The following is a 24,008-nucleotide window of genomic DNA, read 5'->3' as shown; positions in this document are numbered from 1 at the left end:
TGGCACGTCACACTGAGCTGAAATGCCACCTGGTTTGACATTCTGGTAACTTACTGAAGCAGAGTGTACGAAGAGTCAGTTGTGTACGCGCAATACATTCACATCAATGTTGGCAACCGGGTTACCATGGTACCCTGAATGAGAACATCAGTATCCACCCATCATTCTTTACGCAGGTATCACCACTGTGTTGACCATGACCACGCTCAGCATCAGCGCTCGCCACTCTCTTCCTAAAGTCTCCTACGCCACAGCCATGGATTGGTTCATCGCCGTTTGCTTCGCTTTCGTCTTCTCAGCCCTCATCGAGTTTGCGGCTGTCAACTACTTCTCCACATTACAAGCTAACCGGGAGCTACGCAAGGCGGCGGCAATGAAGGCAGCGGCTCAAGAGGCCGCAGCTGCAGCCGCCACCCCAGCTGCCAGCGCAGGAAATGATGGAGAGGTCTCTTCAGTAAGTGTCTCACATGTCAAATTGATTGTATAAATGATTATTGTCCAATGTAAAAATCTAAAAACAGTATCACAGAATATCATTTTATAGTTGCTGTATTCAGCTGAATCTGTTGTAAAAACAAACAGTTGATTTTAAGCATTTAGCACCACAGATGTGAAGTGAGGTTTCATCCAGATTACATATATCATTTTATTTGATAGGTTATTTGGTGCAAAGTGGGAATTGCACAATGCAACAGTTTTTGTTTTGATATCCTGTCTTTAAACTAGTGGTGGGCCATGCATTTCACACGCAGGCCTTCAGTGAAGTCCGACTTCAGTCCGACTTGAATAAACACCTCTCATAACACAGAGAAATAATATACAGAAAGACACTTACGCACTACTGCGTGAGTGTTTGGCGACGTAGCTTATTTTGAAAGGTCCGTCTTGAAAATGGCCTCGGAAGTGTATCTGCAATTAAATTCCCTCCTTCGGCCATTGTGGTTTAAAAAAAGCAAGAATATATTTTAGATTTTCGAACGGTCGGCAGTTACGACTTTCTGGTGTGGTGATTCCGCATAGTGCGGCTCCCTCACAAGTGAGTATCCAATCACAAGACGTGTTCATCACCTTCATCGTTAGGCCAGCGAGAAGGCCTTACTGTCATCAAATCGTGATCTGATTCACAACTGTCTATTAACTGTAAAACCCCCCTTGAGACACAGAACAGACACCCGCACAATTGTATCTGAAGGACTCGGACGAATAACGCATGGCACTGGCATAATGAAATTTGTCTGGCAACACGCACTAGCGGAATTCTGATTGGATAAGAAAATGTAACCTACAAATTCAACACTACGATATAATATGACATCGATGTGAAGAATATGATCATGATTTCTTGATGACGTTAGGCCAGCAGCGAAGGCCTTGAGTGTCCACCACTGCTAGAAAGTATGCGTGTTTGATTGATTTGTGGGTCGATGAGTTGGTTGCTCAGCAAATTGGTTGCATGGATCATTGGTTGAAGGCTGAAATTTTGCTTGTTGATTGTTTGATTGGCTAGCCAGTTTGGTCAGTCGGTTGGTAAACATCCCTCAACTTCTGATTTAATTTGTACAAAACACTGTGGCGAGGTGTCGTTTGGGAAGAAAAAGCATTTGGTATATAAGGTGCTGAAGGTGGTTTCGAAATCTCAGTAGAGTTAAAGTAGGTGGTTTACTCAATAGCTTATTAGCGTAGCTAGATGATTATGTCACACTTTAGCTCTCCAGCTGGTATTATGCATGGAATGTGAGAATGAATTTTTACCACAAATGTTGAAATTTTGAAGAAGAATTTGGGATTTAGTCTCTCTATAAGGGCTCAGGCGCTGTTCGTAGGAGCTTGTATTGACTTGTATCAGCTTCTTGGGGTGTATCCTAATTGCGATACGAACGGTTAATATGTTTAGGTTGCGGGGCTGTTGCTGACTTTCCCAAAAGGCAGACTACACGATGCTCTGCTCTGCATTCTATCACAGGGCTAATATTGAGACGTACAACTATTTACACTTACATTCACGTTATCTCTTAGTGGCAACTGAATCAACGCTGCATGTGTGGAAGTCGGACACATGAACCAGTGCACCAACAGTTAAATCCAAAATCATTACGTCATGCTTTCACGATCCAACGGTGGTTGCTCTCTTTGTAGAGAGCAGTACTTTTTAAAAAGCTCTCGCATTGGATCTCCTTCGATTGTGCAGGCGTGCCTAACGTTGTGGTCATTGAATCCACGCACACATTCCCACCTCATTCATAAGAAATTCATGACAACCTTGCTGGAATCTCACATACACTCCAGACTCACACGAAACTAAATTCCACTTTCCTTCATCTTTCTTGACTGATTCCCTTCTCAGCTCTTTATGTGCACACTTGATTCCATTGGCTACTGCATTCTTTTTTTCCCTTCATACACTGCTCATGCATGCACTTAAACCCTGCCGTCTCCACTTGATCCATTTCCATTCAGGAGCGAGCATCCCTTTATCATCTGCTGCACACCCTCAAACACATATACACGCCTGCTTCTATATGCACTCGCTTGCTTAATCTGGAGTATTATGCATCCCACATCCATACAACGCACTCATCCATTTCTAAAGTGACTTATCTATTCATCTAGCCTTAGTATCTACCCTCCTCTCCTCTTCTCTCTGGCTGCCCTATTACAGTGTGATCACCACAGAGAGTGACATGAGAAGACAGCCAGTGGTTGCCCCTGTGAATGACGCTGCCGCAGATTATGTAAGAGCTATAGATTAAGGGAATATCCAGCGGAATGCTAAGGGAGGGCACCCGACACACTGGAAGAGCTAGCCTGGGCCATGATGCATTGATATACAGTACAGTAGAAGTGCGCAGGGAGGCTAGTCGGGGTTTGCTTTTGTGTTGTGTGTGTGTAAGAGAGTTGCACTGAAAGGAGCTGAGTGGGAGGGAGCCTTCATAGAAAATGACTGCTTTCACCAAAATATGTAGGAGGGCAGTGAAAAGAAAGCGAGAAAAATAGCACGCGGCCACGGGTAGAAATAGCCGTCATCCAGTCACGATTTTTAACATGACGACTTGTTATGGCTGCAAGGCAGAGCCATAGCAGGATATGAGTGATTCTTTTTTGACAAGGACCAGGTAATGCTAGATAATTAAGGGGAAGGGACGTTGTTAAAACTTTTTGGGTTGCTGGGTGAGTTGGTATCTGATTATTGAGATACATTCTTGGACAGGGAAGAATTTGACATGAGTTTGGTCCAACCACAGGGGAAGGAAAACATTTTGATTGAATCCAATAAAACATAAATGACTTTTATGCATATTCATGGCAGTCTCTTATTCGTAATGCTTTCCAAAGGACTCGTGCTAGACCTGAGGCATATGTGAAGTATCTGAAGTCAGGTTGTTCTTCTTCTGACACCAAGAAAATTTCCTGAAATATTACAAATTTGTGAAAGCAGAATCTCTCCAGATGGTTCTGAATGCCTGTTTCCATGCCGTGTCGTACTGAGTAGAAAAATGTTGCACAGCCCAGAGAAGGACTGCCTGGATGTCAACTTCTTCCCTCCAACCATCCAATATCTTCCGCATATTTGGGTTCGAGTTCACGGGAGCAGGAGCTTTACCAGGGAAGCTCACACGTACCTCTCAGCCACCTTGTCCAGCACTTCCAGGGGAACCACAAGTCATTCCCAGGCCCCAGCCGTAAAACAGTTTCTCCAGCCTGTCCCGTGTTGTCCCTAGTGCCTCCTCTCGGTGGGACATGCCAGAAACACCGCACAAGGGAAGCGTCCAGGGAAGATAGAAACATCACAACTCTTGGTGGATATCAGCACTAGTTACATATCTGGTGTTCGAGTATGTTGAAGTGAAAATGTACTCTCTAAGTTGTGCTGATGTGTCAAAGTATTTTAAAGACTGAGTTGTGGCAGACAAAGAATTGTGGAATATGTGTGGCTTTGATGGATAGTAGCCATGTGTTTTGCAAAAAAAAAAAAAAAATGCAGGGCACTTTTGAAGGAGGCTTCAAATTGGAGTAGTCTTTATTCTGACATAATTGATGTTCAAAGAAAGGAAGTGTCAGGGTAGATGCACGCCCTTAATTGGGACACCACTTTAAAAAAAATGACAAATGAAAAAGAACACTTAATAATCCTTCAATGACAAAATTCTAAAAGGGTGCATCAGCATCTCCCTCAGTCTGGGGAAACCGGCAAGTTGCTCAATGCAGTTATACGGTATATACAGTATAGTTGAAAGAACTGAGTAAGCAACGTGTCATACCACTTTTTTCCTCAAATAGTGGCCGTCAAATTGATGCACTTCCCTAGTTATTCATCAGCTGCATTATCCATTACGAAAAACATCCCCATCACGGAAAAAAGGGCCTACGAAGACACGGACACTAACTAGTTGAACATTAAGTCTATTTGTACTCTGCTGCTAACCAAAACAACAACACCTACCAAGCTTGTAAACAATCTCACGGCTCAATTAAGGGCGCAGTTTCATCAAATTTTGCTAACGAGTCAACGTTATATGGTGATGAGCAACTGACATTTGGTGCCCAGTGTGTGTCGACCTATTTAAAATTCACTTTCCCTTGACGTGTTTTATGATATTACGATGCACCTTGTTGAGCATTGTTCTAAAAATATTTTTTGTTTAAATAAAAGATACCTCCACCGCAAAAATACAGTCTTTTAACAATCGTTTTATTAGTGTGGTTGTAGTTTGCAATGGTGATGGAACCGCACTGCATCATACAGAGAGAGAGATTCTAATAACTGACCCTCTTATGAAGCTAAGTAAGGTGAGCAAAACGTTATGAATGCCTCTCAGTATGAAGTTAATGAAGTGGCCAGTGAGTGTGGCGTAGTATACTGTAACCGATTATGTGCATTCTTTTCCAATTTATGCTAAAGTGATTAATACTGTTTTAGGATTGTTTCATTTTCACAAATGTATTCAACAGCCAGTATTTACATATAGTCTAAATAAATGTAGCTTTCCACAAGTGTTAACGCACACTCGCCACCCACTCGGATGACCTCGTATGAACCCATTCCCAAACCACACATATTGGCAATGTGCAGCTACTGTAACCTTATTTGGCACACACCTACACGTACACCATCTCATACACGCACACAAAACATTTACATGGATTCCAACCGCCCCCGCTCATACAGTACACATTTTCAAATATCATATTCACTAGTCCAATAGTAAGTGACCATCTGTGCCATGTGTGCGAGTGTGTGCACGAGTGGACAAGCACACGTTTGTGTGTGTAAAAATATAGAGCAGAGAAGAAAGAGGAGCACATCCCACTTGGATTTGACCAGCAAGAAGCCAAACAAGCTAGTGTGTCATTATCAGAGAAAGCTCCTCTATGGGATCTGTTGCCATGTAAAGTACACGCACAGACACAACACACGCACGCACACACCATGTGGTGGAATCGACAAATGGCCCCGTGGAATCCAAAGAATAAATCTCCAAATCACCATCCTAAAATGGGTCTCATTAAGACAAATGGCAATGGAATAATAGAAAGTATTCATTTGTAATGTCTATTTGTACCTTGGGATTTATTAATTTATATTTTTTACTAGCGCTTGTTAGCGTGGGTTAGCATATCGCTGCGGTTGACATTCAGGACTCATGGCCAGCAAATGAAAGGGGACATTTACTGTAGACCAGGGGTTCTCAATCCGGTTCCTGTCATGCCTGTTTTCTATCTCGAACAGCTGCAACACACCTGATTAGAATGAAGAAGCTAGATAATGATCCTGATCATTTGAATCAGGTGTGTTGCAGCCGGGAGAGATGGAAAACAGGCAGGACGCCGGCCCTCAAGGAACGGGATTGAAGACGCATGCTGTAGACAAATAAATAAATAAATAGATAAATAAATAAAAATCACACTCCACTCGTACCTGTAACCAATATTGTGTCATCAATTTCACTACTGTGCATGTTTTGGAATACTGGAGTACGGTATTTGAAAGTTCATGCACTTTTTATGCAGGTTTTTCTTTTTTTTTTTTTTTTTTTTTTAATGGGAGTACTCTCTGGGACTATTTTTCTGTATAATTTTTACAGTTACTCCCTGCAAATCTGAAAGAGCATCTGTACTTTTTACTTCTTACTTTGTCAAATTAAACTTTTTTTTTATTTCACTGCGCAGATGGTGACGCGACATAAAAAAGGCATGACTAGAGAGGTAAAGTGGTTGAGGTCTTAATTGATTGCAAAAGCAACAGATTTGGAGATGCAAGATATTTCCCATCCATGGCTTTGTATGAGATAAGGCAGCATTTTGTTGCATTGTCTTGTTAGTGTCAGTGCAGTCCTGATTATCCTGTCTCAATTTAGCTGGCAGCAAACCAGTGTCCAGTGTTTTGTTTTTCTTCTCCCAGCACTCTGAAAGTTTATATATGAGGAAACCCGTTTTGTGGGCAGTGAATACATTATTCAAATGTTGTATTTGATTTATTAATTTATTTTTTTAACACACATGTCTGTAGTTGCACTTCCAGATTGTCTTTACATTTTGACACCGTTGGGTGATTGTCAGAAATTCTTTTCAAGTCTCTTCAACAGATGTGTGGCAAAAGCTCAAAATTATTGTAATCTGAAAGTGTGAGAGGTAATGTTTTGATCATCTTTTATTAGTTATTTATTTAATAGCATTGCGTAAAAAAAAAAAATCAGTTTGGGAAGGTACTTTTTCCATGTTTTCAGTTTGACTTATAATGGGATCGGTTACATCCAGAGGGAAAATATGTTATAGTCCTGTTTGTTTATTGCCAACGTATTCCATCATTCTGTCTTTTATTTATTTACTAAAGAATTCTGTTCGCCTGCCGACTCATGCGGAATGGTGGATCAGTTTGCTTTTTCATGCTGGAACAGTTTTGCTGTACAACAGGAGATTTTGATCGAGAACCTCTGTTGCTGTTTGTATTGAGATGTATCTTTATTGGAAATGCATTCGGACAGAACGAGGTTTGGGTAGTGACAGGCAGCGAGAAAAGGGAGAAGAGAACAGACGAACGGAAAACCAGACCATCACAACAACAGTGCTTCAAAACAATAACATTGCATCGGAGTTGGATCTATACCAGACGTGGGCAAACAATGGCCCGGGGGCCACATGTGGCCCGTTAAACGTTTTAATCCGGTCCGCTGAACTTGGAAAAAAAAAAATGAAAAAACCTTGGTAATGTTTTATTTTCTAAATACTGTGGTTTTTCAAAGACATATCTATCTATCTATCTATCTATCTATATATCTATATATATATATATATATATTATTGTAATGTTTTTGTTCACGTTCATTTAAAATTAAATGTATTTTTTTTCTCCGATGAGGTGAGGTTACCAAAACACTCCATCCATCTGCTCCTGGTCCGGCCCCTCTGTCAAATTTTAGAACTCATTGTGGCCTGCCATTCAAAAGGTTTTCCCACCCTTGATCTATACAATAAAGTCCAACTAGTCACGGAAAATAGGCCCAAGCCCAGCTGAAAATACCAGAAAACCACGATCCCCTGCTTGAAACTTACGTACTTGTCTATATTAATAGTTCAAACCTTTGCTATAGCACAAATTCTGATGCCGAAACACTAACATTTCCAACTCACTTAACAATATTACACTTAATAAGTCAGCTAGATCATAGTTGATGTGACATGAAAATAAAAAAAAATGTACTGGAATTGTGTGAATATGCACAGCAAAGACTCTCCGTAACATCTCGTCACAACCCAAGCTAAACTTAGCTCTTCTCTAGGTCTTCACTCCTTTACAAACGTCTTAACCTTGATGAGATGAGAAGCTTGACATAAAAATGAGGCGGGAGGAGAGATAAATGTTTCTACAACTGAGACGATCGTGACTTGATGTCATTTTATTGTGACCCCAACTGACTATGATGTCATATCATTGACTTGTGCCCCAAATCATCTCTGGCTAAGATATTACCATGGCCACACAAGTCCTTAATGTTTCAAGTGGGATTACATTGAAGTCAAATATAAACAATAATGTTATCATTTTACTAAACCACACGGACTTCACTCATTGAGATGCTTGGAATTACTAGTAAATGTATGTATTACACTGAATGCGGAAACGATGTAGAACCATCAGAAAGTTTTTTTCTTTGCGAGGCCAAATGTCGTCAATAAACTGACAGACCTTAGTACAATGCTGTTGTCGACATCTGTTCTAAAAGTAACTTGTTAACCAACTTAGTTACTTTTAAAAATCTAGTAATCAGTAAAGTAACTAAGTTACTTTTTCAAGGTAACTATGGCAACACTACCATGACTCTTTGAAAGTGTTGAAAGGGCGAGGAGTGAGCAATGTTGCAAATAAGAGGCTTGAGATAAGACCACATTTGTCTGTCAATGGAGTTGTAGCACAACAAAAACACTTCCTTTACACCAATTCCTACACGCAGTTGTGAGCCAGGCTCCAGGATTTTTTTACCTATACCATGGGGGGGGTGAGAAAATAATGCAGACGCAGATTTCTGACACGGCTAGGGTACCCTCGAGTAGCTCAATAAACTATCAAATAGCTAACAGTTGAGGGTGATGGAAAATAGAATTTTATTTAAAAAGGAAAGTGAAACAATGATGCATGAATTGTAAAAAAAGAAAAGCTTTGACGATATATAAGGTGGTTAAAACACAATATTGATTTTTCTTTTGCTAGGATGTTATCATTCTTTGCGGTGTCGAGCGGGATAATCTCGTAGCTCAATGTTTGTTCTATTTCTGGGCAACTGCAGGTAAAGATTCCGTGCTGTTTTCTTTGGATTATTGCGCTGGCTGGCAGTCTCGCTCTCACGCTGACTCTATCTGCGGGCAACATGGTGTTTTTTGACCCAATTCCCAGAAGTACTTTGGTTTTTCTCTCCGAGCGCGCCGCGTGTGATTTACAGCGAGTGCAGCGAGGGCTTGGCTTACGCAAAGTTGATGAGGCATGCTGATAACGTGTCAATACACTGGAATCGGTTTGGATTTCCATCCCCAAAAATATTGAAATGTCCCTCAGAAATAAACAAACATCATTTATTCCCTTTGTTGAGCTTGTTGTCTGCTGCCTATTAATATTTTAAACAAGATTTTTGCATCCACACAGGCACGGAATCCACCCAAAAGCTGTCTAAATAAGACATTTACACCATTAAGGGTGGGTTTTGACTTTCAAATTTCCCTTTTAATCTCTCAGATTTTCAAATATTTTATTCATTGTTTACTTAATAATACAACTATTAATATTGTAGTGGTTGCGGGTATTTGATGCCTTTTTTCTGCATCAGCGTATTTTGATTATGTGTGAGAACAAAAACCCAGCACTTTTTATTATTAATGCCCTCATGTTACATCATGATCGACTTCCTTTAATGTGAATTTCTGTCTTCTCTCCAAGGCGGATGCGAGCAACGTGTTGAAGAAGAGGATGAATTCGGCACCCCTTTTCGAACGCCCGGCCAAAACCTTCCCCAACCCGCCCGTCAGCGCCCAGGCCTTCTTGCAGCAAGGCTCCGCCGTGCCGGCCAATAACGTCCTGACCGGCACGAGCATCATCGACAAATACTCCCGCATCCTCTTCCCACTTTCATTTGGCGCCTTCAACTTGGTCTACTGGATTGTGTACCTCACCAAGGACACCATGGAGATGACCAGGTGAACGCATGTCATGCTTGCTATTTCAAAAAACTGCTTTGTCAGTGGTGCTTGGGACTACTTTACGGAAGTGACTCTCATTAAATACATTTTGTACATGCATGCGTACATGAAACATGGCTCTATCTCCGATTAACATTTCTGTTTCTTTCAAGCATGTATTGTCCTCACCTGGGAGCTGAATGTATTACTCGGCAGCCACGCTTTCATCGTTAGTCACCATATGGCTTTTTAGAAACAAGCCTGATGAACCTGATTTGTTATTTAGTGTTTTGCTAGGAGTGGCAGCCTGAAGAATGGCCACATTCAGCAACACGACACATTCAGTGACACGAAGCTAGCAATAAACGGACCTAGGCCTATGTTGAATAGTTGCAGGTCACGCCCATGTTATTGAAGGGATGACCCAAAATGATAGAACAGAGCTATTTTTGATTCTGGGGCAACAGCAAAAAGTGAAAAAATAGTGGTGACCACATTTTCTATTTGTTGCTTAATTCTTTTGTTATCAGGGCAAATCAAGAGAATGTGTAACAGGACTAGACGGTACCATGTTTGATTGAGGTGCAAGAGGAATTGTTTGTCATTCGAATAACAGAAAGCAAAAAAAAAAAATAAATTGCTCTAATTGTGAAATTTTTTTTAAAAAATTGTCTGTGCTTCTGTATATTAATAGACCACTTCCTGGTTTGTGGAGGATCTTGTCACCATTCAAAACTTCAGGGGAAATACATTTTAAAATAAAAACAGTAATCCTCTGGAATAGACAAAAATGCGAGGTGCATTATTATTGTTCATGGAGGATGACAAAACTACACTATCACATAATATCTAATGAACACCAAACATCGCTTCTCACATGTCTTTCGGAAGTGCGCGACGAAATAGAAAAACATTTCATAAAGGTGCTTTTTTCCACTGTGACCTGTACAGAGTCTATCCTGCTTCTGGATAAAGAATGAGTGAACGAACGAATGAATATTAAGGTTTTTCCAGAACCTCTGGAAAAAGGTCAGGACTCTTTAAAGCACAGACACAGAAAATGAATTTAACAAAGGTATAGTTCATACACGAGACCGACAAAGTGCAACAAAGGACGCTGGTGGAAAAACACACCGGGAAAATAACGACGGGAACGAAAAACGCTTGCAAAAGGCAAGAAACAAAATTGAAACAAAAATCGCTTGCCTCTGAAGGACAAGGAAAGCCAATTTACAAACGAGCACAACCGAGATCGTCAATAAACAAGAAAAAACACTGACGGATGAATACGAACATAAATAACGGAAAGCAACAACGCGGCGTCTCACAATTCGCAGATTGGGATCATGAGCAAGGGGTATCTTCCGACACTGAGTAGTCAGCATGAAGTCCTTAAATAGTTCCGCAATCGAGAGCATGACAAGTGACAGGTGCGTGGTTGGTGGGCGAGTCCCTCCAGCCATGAGGACATGATCCTGAACGAAGCGCTGGAAGGAAACGCCCCCCACTCCAGCTGGGCAAAAACAAACACAAACATGACAGGACAAAAACGGTCCAGGACAAAAAATTAGTATTGGGGAAGTTGCAGGTGAAATGTAGACGTAGACTGAACTGGTTGGCATATTCACACAGTTAAATTACACAGGAATTTTCCCGCCAAGCTGCTAAATGAACAACGACCGGCAAGCAAAGTAATACCTTTAACCTTTGCGCATTTATGCTTGGTGAAGAAGTAATAAGGCTTCAACAAGCAAATGTAAGCTTGCAACTCCAAATGCATGAAGAATTATTTTCATGCAGTAAATACTGTAAATCAATTATTCAGTCAACAAGTTGGAGTGCAAGCAAATGTAATATGCACTATTTTGGTTACCATGGCAACTGTTAAAAAAAAATCCTGGAAGGTAACTATGACTGAATGCTGTCAGAGTGTGCTACGGAACAATATGTGCTTGAAAAGTGTTAATGATGTCTTATTTGATGACATGAAAGGGTCAGTTTATTAGAAACACCTCTTGGCATGATGCAGCGCAGCGCTCAGTGGATTACGCAACTTTACCCAAATACAAACTCAATCATCCAAACAAGCTTCTGTGAGACTTTCATCCAAATCCAATGACCAAAAATGACCCCCCCACCCCCAGCCCCCGATAGAAGGTGTTTTTAAAACCATTTTTACTTTTACACAAGAAAGTGAGACTTGTTATACAACAGAGGCATGGCACAATGTTTTGAACGACTGCAGCTTTTATGGTGTTATTATTGCAGATTAAGTAAGGCTGTTGCAACATCAGCTCAATGTGTGGTTTGACAGTCTGAATGCTGTTCAAAGGAGAAATACTGTTCATGATGCACGCGTGTAGGCAGGCTTGTGCGTTTTTTCCACCTACAATATATGATGCGCACATCTATGCGTGCATGTGTGCACCATATCGGTTCTGGGAGGGGGGGGGGGGGGGGGTTTATCTGTGTCAGTCCTCCAAGCCCCCTGATATGTTCTATGGTTAAAAATGGAAAAACCCAGACGTCAAACGAGACACCAGTGGTGGGATGTAACAAAGTACAAATACTTCATTAACTGAAGAGTTGCTTTTCCCGGAGTTTAATGTCTGACGTGGACCAACATTCTATCCGTACGAATGCAATGGGAAAATGCAAAAAGATTGGTGAAAGGATAAAGATGGAGTTAAAAGACCTGGCTTCCTAGAGGTGAAAGCGTCAATTCCCCAGAGGTGCTACAGGCGCTAAGCGGACAAGCCAGTCTAAACCACCTGTTTGACATCATGATCGATTGCGCTTGAATTATCTTCACCGTAAACGTCAGGGTGTTTAACATAAAATGAATATCAAACATTTGCGTTTTCTTTTGATGGAGTTTCTTTTGAACTTGCAGATTGGCCGCTCATCGAAGAGAGCCTGCGTGTGTGTAGGTGCGCGTGTGTGTGTGTGTGTGTGTGCGCGTGTATTTGTGCTCATTTAAATACATGAACAGCAGCATTAATCATGACCAATAATGAATTAAAAACGTAGATTAGATGAAAACCAGAGAGGAAGGAAGGATCTGGTGTTTATATCATTTGTAATCAACGCTATTATTGTATTATCCACGCTAATTAGCTTAGTGCTAATCACACTGATAGGTTAAATGTAGAAAACATGTTGCAGCGGATGTCAAAATTCTGACAAAGTCATAATCTCTTAATTAATTAACAAAAAGTTCATAATGTCTCTTATTTATATTCAAAGGCGATTGTTCTTTTATCAGATTATTTGGTTGTCATTGACATGACATGTTTTGGTGACAGTCTTTCTCCTTCTTCAGAGTGTCCAGAGCTCATCACAATTTTAATGTAACATTATGTTCTTATCCCATGAGCGTAATTCCCATGCCATGTTTTTGGACCACCAGAAGAAGCACAACAAATTCACCAAACAAGGAGTTGCCTCGTTTAACGCTAGATGGCTGAAATTCAACACTGAGAAATGTATTTTTTATTTTTATTTTTCATGTTATATAGTGACAGTAATTTAAAAATGCTGCTGGCAAGTATGCTACCAGGCTAACAATGTACAGCATATCTTTGTGGTTGCAATTTGCAAAGAGGGATAATGCTTAACAAGTGTGTCCAGGAGATGTGGGTTTGTATCTCTGCTGAAACACCTCTGTGGAGTTTCAAGTTTGCTTGCGTGGTCTAGCGGGTTTCCTCCCACATCCCAAAACAACATGCATCACAGAATAATTAAAAAGATTCCAAACTGCCCATCAGTGTGAATTTGAGTGTGAATGGTTCCTTGCCTACTGCATTTTACGGACTATAGGGCGCGCCAGTATACAATCCGCAGCAACTCTTTTATGGACCCCCCCAAAAATAGAAATGATATACAAGCCGCAGCAGGCTATAAAAATTTAAAATAAAAGAAAATAGTTGTTTACTGCATGCACAGAACCACTTTGTACTGTGAATGCACATCAAGGTACATAAACAGATAAACAGAGTGCCTTTTTAACACGGCAACAACTTTGCAGACCCAAGAGAAAAAAAAAGAGATTTATTTAGTGTATTTTCTGAACTATAGACCGCCCGTACCAGTGAAAACCACAGAAAAGCCACACCATTGTATTAGCCGCATGGTTCAAAATCTAGGAACAAAGTAGTATAAGTGCCCTGCCATTGGCTGACAACCAGTCCTGGGTGTACACCACCTCATCTGAGATAGGCTCGAGCTCACCTGCAACCCTAATGAGGACAAGCGCGATACAAAATGGATGTCTGGATATTCCACTGGTGCCATTTATGATACATTCACATCGGCATTTCTTGACAGCGCCGCCCACGCTGTTGAGCCTCTGACCCAAACATTCATCCACCTTAAACTCTTCCATTAAGCACAAGCAGACTAAAAGCATGCAACAGACCATCACCCAGCCCCCCCCCCCCCCCCCCCCCACACACACACACACACACATCTTCTTTTTGTATGTTTGCCTCTATTAGCACAGGCCCTCCTGCAGGGATGAGCTGGACCAGAAGAGTCCCGTCTGTTCGTGTGAGAGTGTGTGCAGGTGGATTTATATATGTGTGTGTGCCTACTCCTACTTGCGGGGGATAAAGGCGAACAAGTGTGTAAATGTGGCGTGGCAGCAGCAGTAGTGCCGACTGACTGGAGGCTACTTTCATGAATAGCGCCATTCAGAGGGGGACATGAAGGAAACAAATTTGTTGAAAACACTTCCTTCCATGAGAGGCCGCAGCTGGTGGATGCACTGGTGGCTGCATGCTGTGTGTGTCCTCTTAATTGCCCATCAGTGCCAAGCTTGAGGAGACAAAGAAAGAAAAAAATACTTCCCTGTTGTTGCTCATAAGTCAAAATCATGAAATGCTGTGAGCAAGTGCATTCCTTTTTTTTTTTCCAAGTGTCGAGTTGAAGCCATAACTGGCTGTAATGATCATCCCATTACAAGCCAGCAAGAAGGATACAATCAGCGATAACTCATCTATCATCCTCCCTTCGCCACGTGGGCCCCCAGGAAATTGTTGCATCCTCCCGGGTGTCACTGGTTCTGTCTGCACGTGGGTGTGCGTTTGCGTGCGATTGTCACGCACGGCTGCATTTCTCACGAGCGCAGTTCACGCTTAAGTGGAGAACGGCCGACTTTTACTAATTCAAAGAGGATACCACACTCGAGTCGCTTCCTGTTTTTCAGACTTTCACACGCGCTGCCGTCCCAAGTCCAACTGTCCCGCTCAGGCCTCGTGAATTCCTTTCATCGCCAAGTTGAAGTAGCATTGAGGTCTATTTGCGGGACGATATAGTGTGGACACTGCATGTGCAATGTTTCAAGCCATCTGGTCATTTGACTCAATTCATTTGCGTACAGTAGTCGCCTCCACTAAAGAGGACGGATTGCTTAACCCGGAGGTCAAACGGTCAGGAATTAGAGGTTGTCTGAAGTCGCCACACATTAAATTGGGATTAATCAGTCGCAATGGAGTCTCTTAATGAAAAAGAATGGATGGACTCAAGAGGTCATATAATTTTGATTTTTTTTTTTTTTTTTTTTAGGAGAAAAGTGCACCTAAGTTTACGGGAATATGGTCTTGTCCATGTTACACACAATTCTGAAATCATAACTGCAGTAAATATTTACAATCTTCAATGTAAACAAACAATCAAATTCAAAACAATAATTGTGAGGGTAACAAAGCAGTAATTCTCACACCACTGCACAAACTAGTTCCTTGAGCCCCATTTCACACCTCTGTGAAATGACACAACCAATTACATTTTTCTGAGCTGTCCAATGTCAGAACAAAGCTAATCATTCATACTCTGGCTTAATTGTGACATCACAGTCATTCTAATTTAAATAATACTGCAAATGATGACAGGAGTACACACAGCTACTATCACATACCTAAGTAGAGCCACAGTGTTGTTGGTTGCGGGGATTAGCCGTAGCTAAGGGTTAGCTTCTGATAACCAGCGCATAAACACACAATATAATGTGAAGCACACCTTTGAACATACTCCTCATCATTAATGTTCAGATACTTCTAACCTCACAGCACAATTTCAGAAAACATGGTTGAAAATTTTCAGAAAACAAAACCAAAAAATAACAAAGAAGAATAGTGCATTTACTTTGATTTTACCTTTGCACATCGCTTGCATGAGTGTGAATCAGACAGACAAAGAAAAAAAATCAAGCATATTGGGGTTTTTTTTGGGCATTGTGACAGAAGTTAAAAATACTTGCATTAAGGCGAACGACATGTCCTTGGAATGGGCTTTAGAATATGCGACGAAGGCATTATGAAAAGCACCAAATCTAGTTGCATTTAAACGACGATGCCACCGTCTGTAAATATAGATATATTTTTTTTAAATCCTTAATTAAAAAAAGTCGTATGGATTTATATTCACAGCACATTTTTAATATCTTCACAATTAATTCAATCCTGCAAGATGCATGCAAGCTTAAGCAGAATGCAGTACTTGATTCATTTGATTAAAATAATACTCATTAAAACCCACATATTATTTATCATGACATTTAGACATTTTTCTTTTTTTTTTAATATTTGATAGTATAAAGTGTAAAATATATAATATATAAAATAGTGTAAATTCAGCACATATATTAAAAGCAATCAGACAGGCACTCGTTCATTAAAGCTCTTTTTAATTGGTGCCAGCAACCCCAAACAACAGCAGCCGGCTTCACTGCTAAAATAAGTTCAAGTTTGATATCAAGTTACAATTCTGTCTGAGTTGGACCAAACTTTACCTACTAAACAACACAAATAAAAGCACAAAGCGAATGGGAAAAAAAAAAAGGATTCTTGCCAGCAGCCATGTGAGATCGGCGAGTGAAAATGTCTTTCGGCAATGTCAGCTTCCTCCTGCTCTGACATGTCAAAAGGAGGAAGAGCAAGGAGCAGGAGGTGTGTGCGATGCAGCACAAGTTTTCAGACAAAGTTTTCAGCTGGCAACACTGGTAGCGGTGGAACTGACAAAATTTGAAATTTCTGAATTTGGCCTGTAATGAGCAGGGGCTGTTACATCATTGTAAAGTAGTGAGCGTGTGCTGCTGGCACATGTGGCTGATGGGAACGGTGTATGTAGGTGTTGCATGTCTGGTGGCGAGAAACTCTGTGAATGTCACGATCCGTGCCTCTTCTTTGCAGCAGAGTGGGCGTGGTCGGCGGCGCGTTGCCCGGAGACGCGGCCGCGAGCGGGACGCGCTCACGAGACTCTCAGCTGCAACCCATTATCACCTTGATTAAAGACTACATAAACCATCGACGCACACACTTGCGCGTCGGATTATTGACCCAACTTGCTCTCGCCTATGTTCCTTCGCTATAGCCTTTGCCCAACTTGCTTCGTGTATAGTTCCTTGATTGTTTGATGATTTGCTTTGTTTCCACAGCTACGTTTCGGCTCGCTTTCTGTTTAGTTTCGATGATTGGATTTAACCTTACCCTTTGGAGGAAGGACATTCCCGTTCTCGGTTTTCTTGCGTTGCAAGCTCTTTCTGTTACTCGTTTTTGTTTCCCTGGGGGAAGATTGTTCCCCCAGCGTTTTTCGTTCACGTCTCCCGACGTAGATAATTATAAAACCACTATTATCTATGATAGCAACCTATTTTGCCTATCGCCTGTCCATTGCCATTTGCCGGTCACAATAAATACTGTTTCCACCTCATTTTCTCTTGTCCGCGATTTAAGAATCCACCCACACCGTCCTCACAGTGAATTATTCAAGTAGAAAAGTTTCCATAGGCATTACTGGAAATACAAAATGAGCTTAAAAATTTGGACACACTTTCTCATTCAGTCGCATGAGAAAAAGTGTGCAGGCTTGTAGAAATTCACAGGAAGGTAGTGGCGGTTTGCAATGTGGTAGGTCGCATTAACTTGATTCTAACAACTATAGGTAATGTATAATAATGATACGAGCGATTTTTTTCAACTTGCATGCTTTGGTTATGTAAGGTAAGCAATGGATTAACATTTTCATGAGTAATAAAATCGACGCTTAGATCCCAATGTCATGCAGATTCCCAAATCAGTGAAATTGGGAATTAGAGCAATATTTATGTTGAAAGTCATACAAAAAAAACCCTGGCAGTGGTTCTATAATTGTGCCTGATATTATTTTTCACACATACTTGTATGAGAGTTAAGATGTTACTTTTACCCCGGAACACATTTATTATTTTTTTTAATTAAAAATATTATTCTGAAAGCTGCATAGCAGCTTCCCACTCAAGATTACTTTGCATGCATAAGATTCAGTTTGTATGACCCTCATTTTTCAGCAGATTTTCAAAAAATCTCATATGCCAGATTTATATTCATAATACGAGGGCATATCATGCTACACAAAGAAAAAAATAATAAAGTTGTAAATTTAGGAGATGTGAGTGAAAATTATGAACCAGAAAAACACATCTGAATATTAGAATGAAATTGCATTATCACAGTTGTATATATATATATATATATATATATATAATAATGAATATTCATTGTTTTGTATGACATGATTTGCACATTTTAATTATCTTTACAGTGTGGTCCCACAAATCCATCCTACCAAAGCTCACGCAAACTTAAGCGCTTTACATTTGATCGGTTCTTTTCACAAATTGTACACCAAGTACCACCTCAACAATTATTTGATTACCACCATTATAACCAACATTAAAATACAATAGCGTAGAAGGCTTAAGTGTTCAAAAATGAGGGACTTTATTCTTGTCAGCAGCATTATTGTAAATCTCTGTAATATTGCCGTTAAGAGTAACACTGGTAATATTAACACTATGCTTCAATATAAAAAAATGCGTAAATAATGACTACTTAAAACCCAAGTTAAATTAAAATTGTACAAACAATTATAAGTTATTTTGTATTTAGAAGTGAAACAACAACTACATTTAACAAATGTGGTGGATTTAAAAAAAAAAAAAAACATCAATCATTGTAATATTGTGCACAGATTGACAGAACAGTTTAACATTATGCTTTTGTTGTCTTTTTCTCCGTTTGTTTTCCAGGGACACCGTCTGAACCTGCAGAACACGGACCTCACACAGATGCAACTGCATAGACACACAAACATGCACACGAGAGCGTGACCCACTGGTCTCCTCAACCATTACTTGTGTTTGTGTGAGTGTGATGCATGGCGAGAGAGTCTCTAATGATGTGTCAGTGCATTGTAAGTCCTTTTTAAGTTTGCTCTCAAACAAGAAAAAGAGTGTCTTTGGAGTAGATGGTATTGACAACTTAAGCCTCGTATGCAAAGCCTTCATCTACGGGATATCTCTGTTGGATATTCAAACATCTTCATCCGGATCGGAAGGGACTATTGATTGATGTTCATTGGTAGCAAAGTTGAAGAGCAGCCGGCTCTGCTTCACTTTTATAATGCATGTCCAGACCCAGTTGAGGAGATTCTGCATGTGTTCAAAATTATAAATTCACCTGTCCATGTCCTTTATTTATTTATTTGCTTTTTGGATGGAATGAGTGTACTCCACATAATGGGATGACCTCTCCAATTATCAGTTCACACGGACTCAATCACATCATTTCTCAGAGTAAAGAGGACGCAAGGGAACAACTTCAAAATAAAACATTTTGGAGTGGCATGCTACCACGGATACTTTGCACAAATGTGAAATGGCAGTATTTCATCATTTGGTTATTTCTTCTTTTGGGAAGGACAATGAACATTTTGGAGTTTCAACTGCAAAATGGAAAAGCCAGAAATTGGATTAAACTAAATAAATAGGCGTGTATTGGGCAATTACTGCAGGAAAGCGAGTTTAAACTTAACTAATGCGAATGAATGCTGATTTAATTAAAAAAAAAAAAATTATCTATATATATATATATATATATAGATATAGATATAGATCTATATCTCTATATCTCTATATCTCTATATATCTATATATATATATATATCTATATATATATATCTATATATATATAGGGCTGTCAAAATGAAGGTGTTAACTCTGGAGATTAATCAAAATTTTTTTAACTCAGTTAACTCAGTTTGATTTACTTCATTATAATTTGCATACCTTGCAAATATTGTACCATATTAGCTGTAGATCTTTAGCACATCATCTCAGAACACACCACTCTGCTCAAGTTACCACTGGGCCTTGCAAACCAACACTAATGGAGTGTGGTGCTCGTGGAGAGTTTTGAGAAATGTTTCCAAAAAAAATATGCCTGTAAAGATGGCTCTGCTTAGATCGTAATCTGAATCAAAGAAAGCTATTAGAACAGTCTGTAAATTAAATATACATCATATTTGGTGATTTTGCATTAATTCCAAGATATTAATCAAGTACATATCTGTTACAAGCTTCACAAAAAATAGTAGTTGTAAAACGTGATCAATCGCAATTAATCATGGAATTTTTTGAGCGGTGAGGAAACAAAGTGGGAGCCGAACCCACGCTGCCTGCACCAAAATCCGGCGAATGTACCACTACACTATCAGTGTCGAGATGAAACATACATTTCTAAAAATGAGTGGAAACATTTATTGGATGAATTGCATTTGCATGTACAAAAAAATGCCCTGCTAAAATATGATTGACTGTCAACCAGTCGCGGGTATTGTCTGCTGTTGTTTTTAGCGTCCCGTGACTCTGAATATAATAAGGTTGGATGGATGTATGGAATCAATTATTTTTGCCTTAAAATAAGATACTACTTTATTTTTATGAAACACTTTCTAGGTGTGTGTGATAAGGTCAGCATTTGCTGGTCTGACATTATTAAACTGGTAGAAAAAGCGAATCACCGGTTTCAATGGAAATGCAGTCATAATAAAGGTTACAATTTTGGCCAGGATTAATCAAACCACTACTAAACAAACAGAACACAAAGCAGTGATTGTTAAGAATTTCAACAAGCACTACAGTGTGGAACCGGCTGGGTCCGATGCTGGGCTTACACCGAACGATTTTTACAGTCCCAAATCGTAAACTGATTGTCAGAAAGAAGTATTAGAGTTTTACTGGTACATCTGAAGACTTTCAGAAGTTTGGAAAAAGACCCTTGGAAAACAATCATCTCACACCAGTTCACATTTCAAGACAAGTTTTAGAGATTTTAGTCGCATGTTGGTCTCAAACTGAGATTTTACCATGATTGAATTTTTGCAGGGTCACTCTTTAAAAGACTGCAATTGCAACTGATTCTTTCTGAATTTTTTTCGCCCCTCAATGCATTTTTCCCATCATGCACGTGGTAGAATTTCCAGTGTCCTATTTTGTCAGAATTCATCTTTTGTTTTTTGCTGGTGTCATTCGGAAAAGACCTTACACGAAACATTCAAGACGACCGGAGCACAATGTGATTCCAGGAAAACTCTAAAACTTCCTTCTGATTTTCAGTTATGTGCCTGAGACTGTAAAAATCGTTATATTTTTTTGTATTGTATTTGTTTTTATTTTTTTCCACCTTTTGTTGTTCTCTTCAAAATGAATTCAAGACAACGTAACACGGAAATGACAGTTCTCAGCCAACCAATCAGCTGACAGCTGCGTGTCTCACTCCACCCTCCACATGTATACTCGGAAAGGTGCGGTACTTACACTGGACGTGCTAACGAGCATGGCAGGTTTTTCCATCTGTATTTCATTTCCACCTGACGATGCATGCATTTAAACTAAATTGGGAACATTTGCGTGCTGTCTAACAACAACTGCAGATGGTAATAAATGTCGTAACATTGCATAAACTGATCAAATCGATGCCACGCTGCAATCATGCAGTCATATATGGGGACTGGAAGTATATGATAATAAAGAGTTGTATGAAATATGTAAAAAAAAAAAAAAAAAAAACACATTTCTGTTTAAACGCAACTTCTTTGTATTTAAGCAACAACATATGTACACTTGAGAAAATGATGATTGTCGTTCCCCTTGAAAAATGTTCTAATTATCTTTTCTTTTTTTCTCCCATGAAGTAAAAAGTGTTTGCCAGTACTTAATTAAGAAGACAGCTTCTGGCTTCTTGTTCTCATTTAACGACGAGCGAAAAATAGAAACCTCAACCCAGAATCATCAATTATCCAGAATGCCAAAACATGTTCATTAGTAATCCACTTGTGTGGATTATGCAGTTTACGGCTAAGCGCTAACGTGGTCTGTTGTGTAAAAGTGCGCTGCCTCACCGCAACCATCATCCTGTATTTTTTGTCTCATTAAAATTGTCTCCTATTAACAGAGGCACCTTTTCAACAGCCCCCTCACAACCATGTCCCAAAAGATATGTGCATACAGTATGAGTGCTGCATGCTGGTTATTAATACCGTTAAAGAAATCCTTACATATATGTTTCATTAATGACTTCAAAATATAGAGTTCTACTAACACTGCTATTATTAACAACAATACTCATTATCCTATTTAATCAAGTATGATGTCTATTGTGTAGATCAGAGTATGTGCTTGGTCTTTTATGTGTCATGAATCATCCAATCTGAATCATAGTAAAAATAAAAATGCATACGTTTATTATATTGAATTTGCAATGTACTTTAGAATGAAATTATTTTGTAGTAGTAGTTCAATGATTTGATTTACTTCAGATATTTAATATAAATGTAATAATTTAAAGTAATCATGGCCAATCAACCATAGTTTTCATCGTTTATATTTACGGCTCAATACAGTGCACAATTTGTAACAACATGTTTACTCGTAAAATCATGTGTTATACTGTTATGATTATTCATAATCATTATTTGTTATTTATTGTCTATTTTAATTGTACATTTTCATCATTTGCTTTTATTTCTGTATTTTTCTATATTATTATTTATCTATATTATTTATTATTTCTAAGTTTGAGGCATTTTTTATTTTTTTATTTTTATTTCTTTTATCCAGCTGCTTTTTATTTTGTAATGAAGAGCACCAATTCGGCACCACAGTGAGGCTGTCTCACGATGTGTGATGAAAAAGTTGTATTTGAAACATTAAGAAATACATTTACGCAAGATGAAGTGCAACCTCCGTTTCATTACATCTAACACGTTTGAAATTTAAAACAGCCAAAGAGAAATATACAGTAATGTTCCTGAGAGCATTTTACTCTTCCACCAAAGTACTTTATAGTTAATCTCCAACTTTACTGCCATCCTCCGCACTCTTATTAGAGAACGGGGCTAAGGAAATATTTCAGAATCCTTGTCCTCTTAAAGGTCTTATATGATGCAAAATAAACTTTTTGGAGCTTTTAGCCATAGTAAAATGCTAATTCCTCACCAAAAACACCCCCAAAGCGATGTTTTCCTTCATTCACCCATCTCTGAGCATTTATGCTCATTCCTGCTTTCTAAGCATCAACTTCGCCTGATCCAGTGATTCTCAATTATTTTCTGTGACTTCCCTCCAGCGAGAAGAAAACAATTTGCGCCCCCCCCCCCTCCCACCCACTTTCCGCCGCAACTATAAATAATAGAATTTTCGTTGCAAAACAAACCTACACTGTCGATTTAATACTTGCTGCGCACAATGGGCAAGGAGAACGCCACTGCCAACTACTGGAGCGGATGTGCAATTATACTTTATTGTAGTACGGCGGAAAAAAAGCAGGATCCCCAGGTTCACACGCCCCCCTTCCCTCAGCATTGCACCACACCCCCCCAAGGGGGGGCCAGCCCCACTATTTGAGAAGCACTGGCCTAATCCAAGAAAAGATTGGGCCCCTGTAGACTTCATACACGCCCACTTTCATAGCCGGGTAAAAGAAAATAGCATACAAGCCCTGAAAGCCCTTTACTGTGACCTCACATCTGCAGAAAAAAAAAAAAATTTCGGAAAAATAATCAGATGTGTGTGTGCGTGTGTACTGTAAAAATGTGAATGTGTGCGCGTGTATGTGGGTGTGTGTGCGCGTTTTTACTTATTTATTTGTAGGAATATTGATTGTGCCCTCTGACCGCACCTCCGGGGTGAGCACATTTGCACAATCTCAAGACCTTTTTGAGTTTGCTAGGGTTTTTTTCTGTGAAAAGTTAGAAGTGCCATTGAATGGAGAGAAAGACTTTTTTTTTAAACTCTACTACTTGATATTGATATTGATCACTTCTGTTTGCCGAGAAATTGTCGACACTAATGACGTTCTGCATCAACGCGTGTCTAGCTAATTTCAATGTTTGAATTAAAACAGGAAAACACGGCTTATAATGATCTGCTCTTGAATAACTACATCGTAACCATTTTTATTGAGAGACGCATTTGTCCTTCAGGCAGCTCCATTTTTTTCCCCACAGCGTTGAGAAAACAATTT

The 24,008-nt window shown here is 39.6% G+C and overlaps 1 protein-coding gene across 4 annotated transcripts in view; it reads left to right on the top strand.

Moving 5' to 3' along the window:
• The window catches only part of gabra6b (gamma-aminobutyric acid type A receptor subunit alpha6b), a 32,132-nt gene extending 10,180 nt beyond the window's left edge, over positions 1 to 21,952 (top strand). For 2 of the 4 annotated variants that reach the window (XM_088280501.1, XM_088280500.1), the window contains exons 8-11: positions 177 to 454; positions 9,137 to 9,187; positions 9,428 to 9,684; positions 18,734 to 21,952. In XM_088280501.1, the coding sequence (XP_088136627.1) occupies positions 177 to 454; positions 9,137 to 9,187; positions 9,428 to 9,684; positions 18,734 to 18,746 (599 nt within the window). In that variant the 3' untranslated portion in view covers positions 18,747 to 21,952. Of the gene's footprint in view, positions 1 to 176; positions 455 to 9,136; positions 9,188 to 9,427; positions 9,689 to 18,733 lie in introns of those variants that run through there. The other 2 variants (XM_088280502.1, XM_088280503.1) reach the window with 2 other exon arrangements.
• The last annotated feature ends 2,056 nt before the right edge of the window (positions 21,953 to 24,008 follow it).

This window comes from Idiotropiscis lumnitzeri, chromosome 17, assembly GCF_059441095.1.
Source record: "Idiotropiscis lumnitzeri isolate Australia: NSW breed Sydney's pygmy pipehorse chromosome 17, RoL_Ilum_1.0, whole genome shotgun sequence".
NCBI classification, from domain to species: Eukaryota; Metazoa; Chordata; class Actinopteri; order Syngnathiformes; family Syngnathidae; genus Idiotropiscis; species Idiotropiscis lumnitzeri.
The sequence above is the reverse complement of the archived record's forward strand: the minus strand, read 5'-3'. Positions and strand labels throughout refer to the sequence as shown.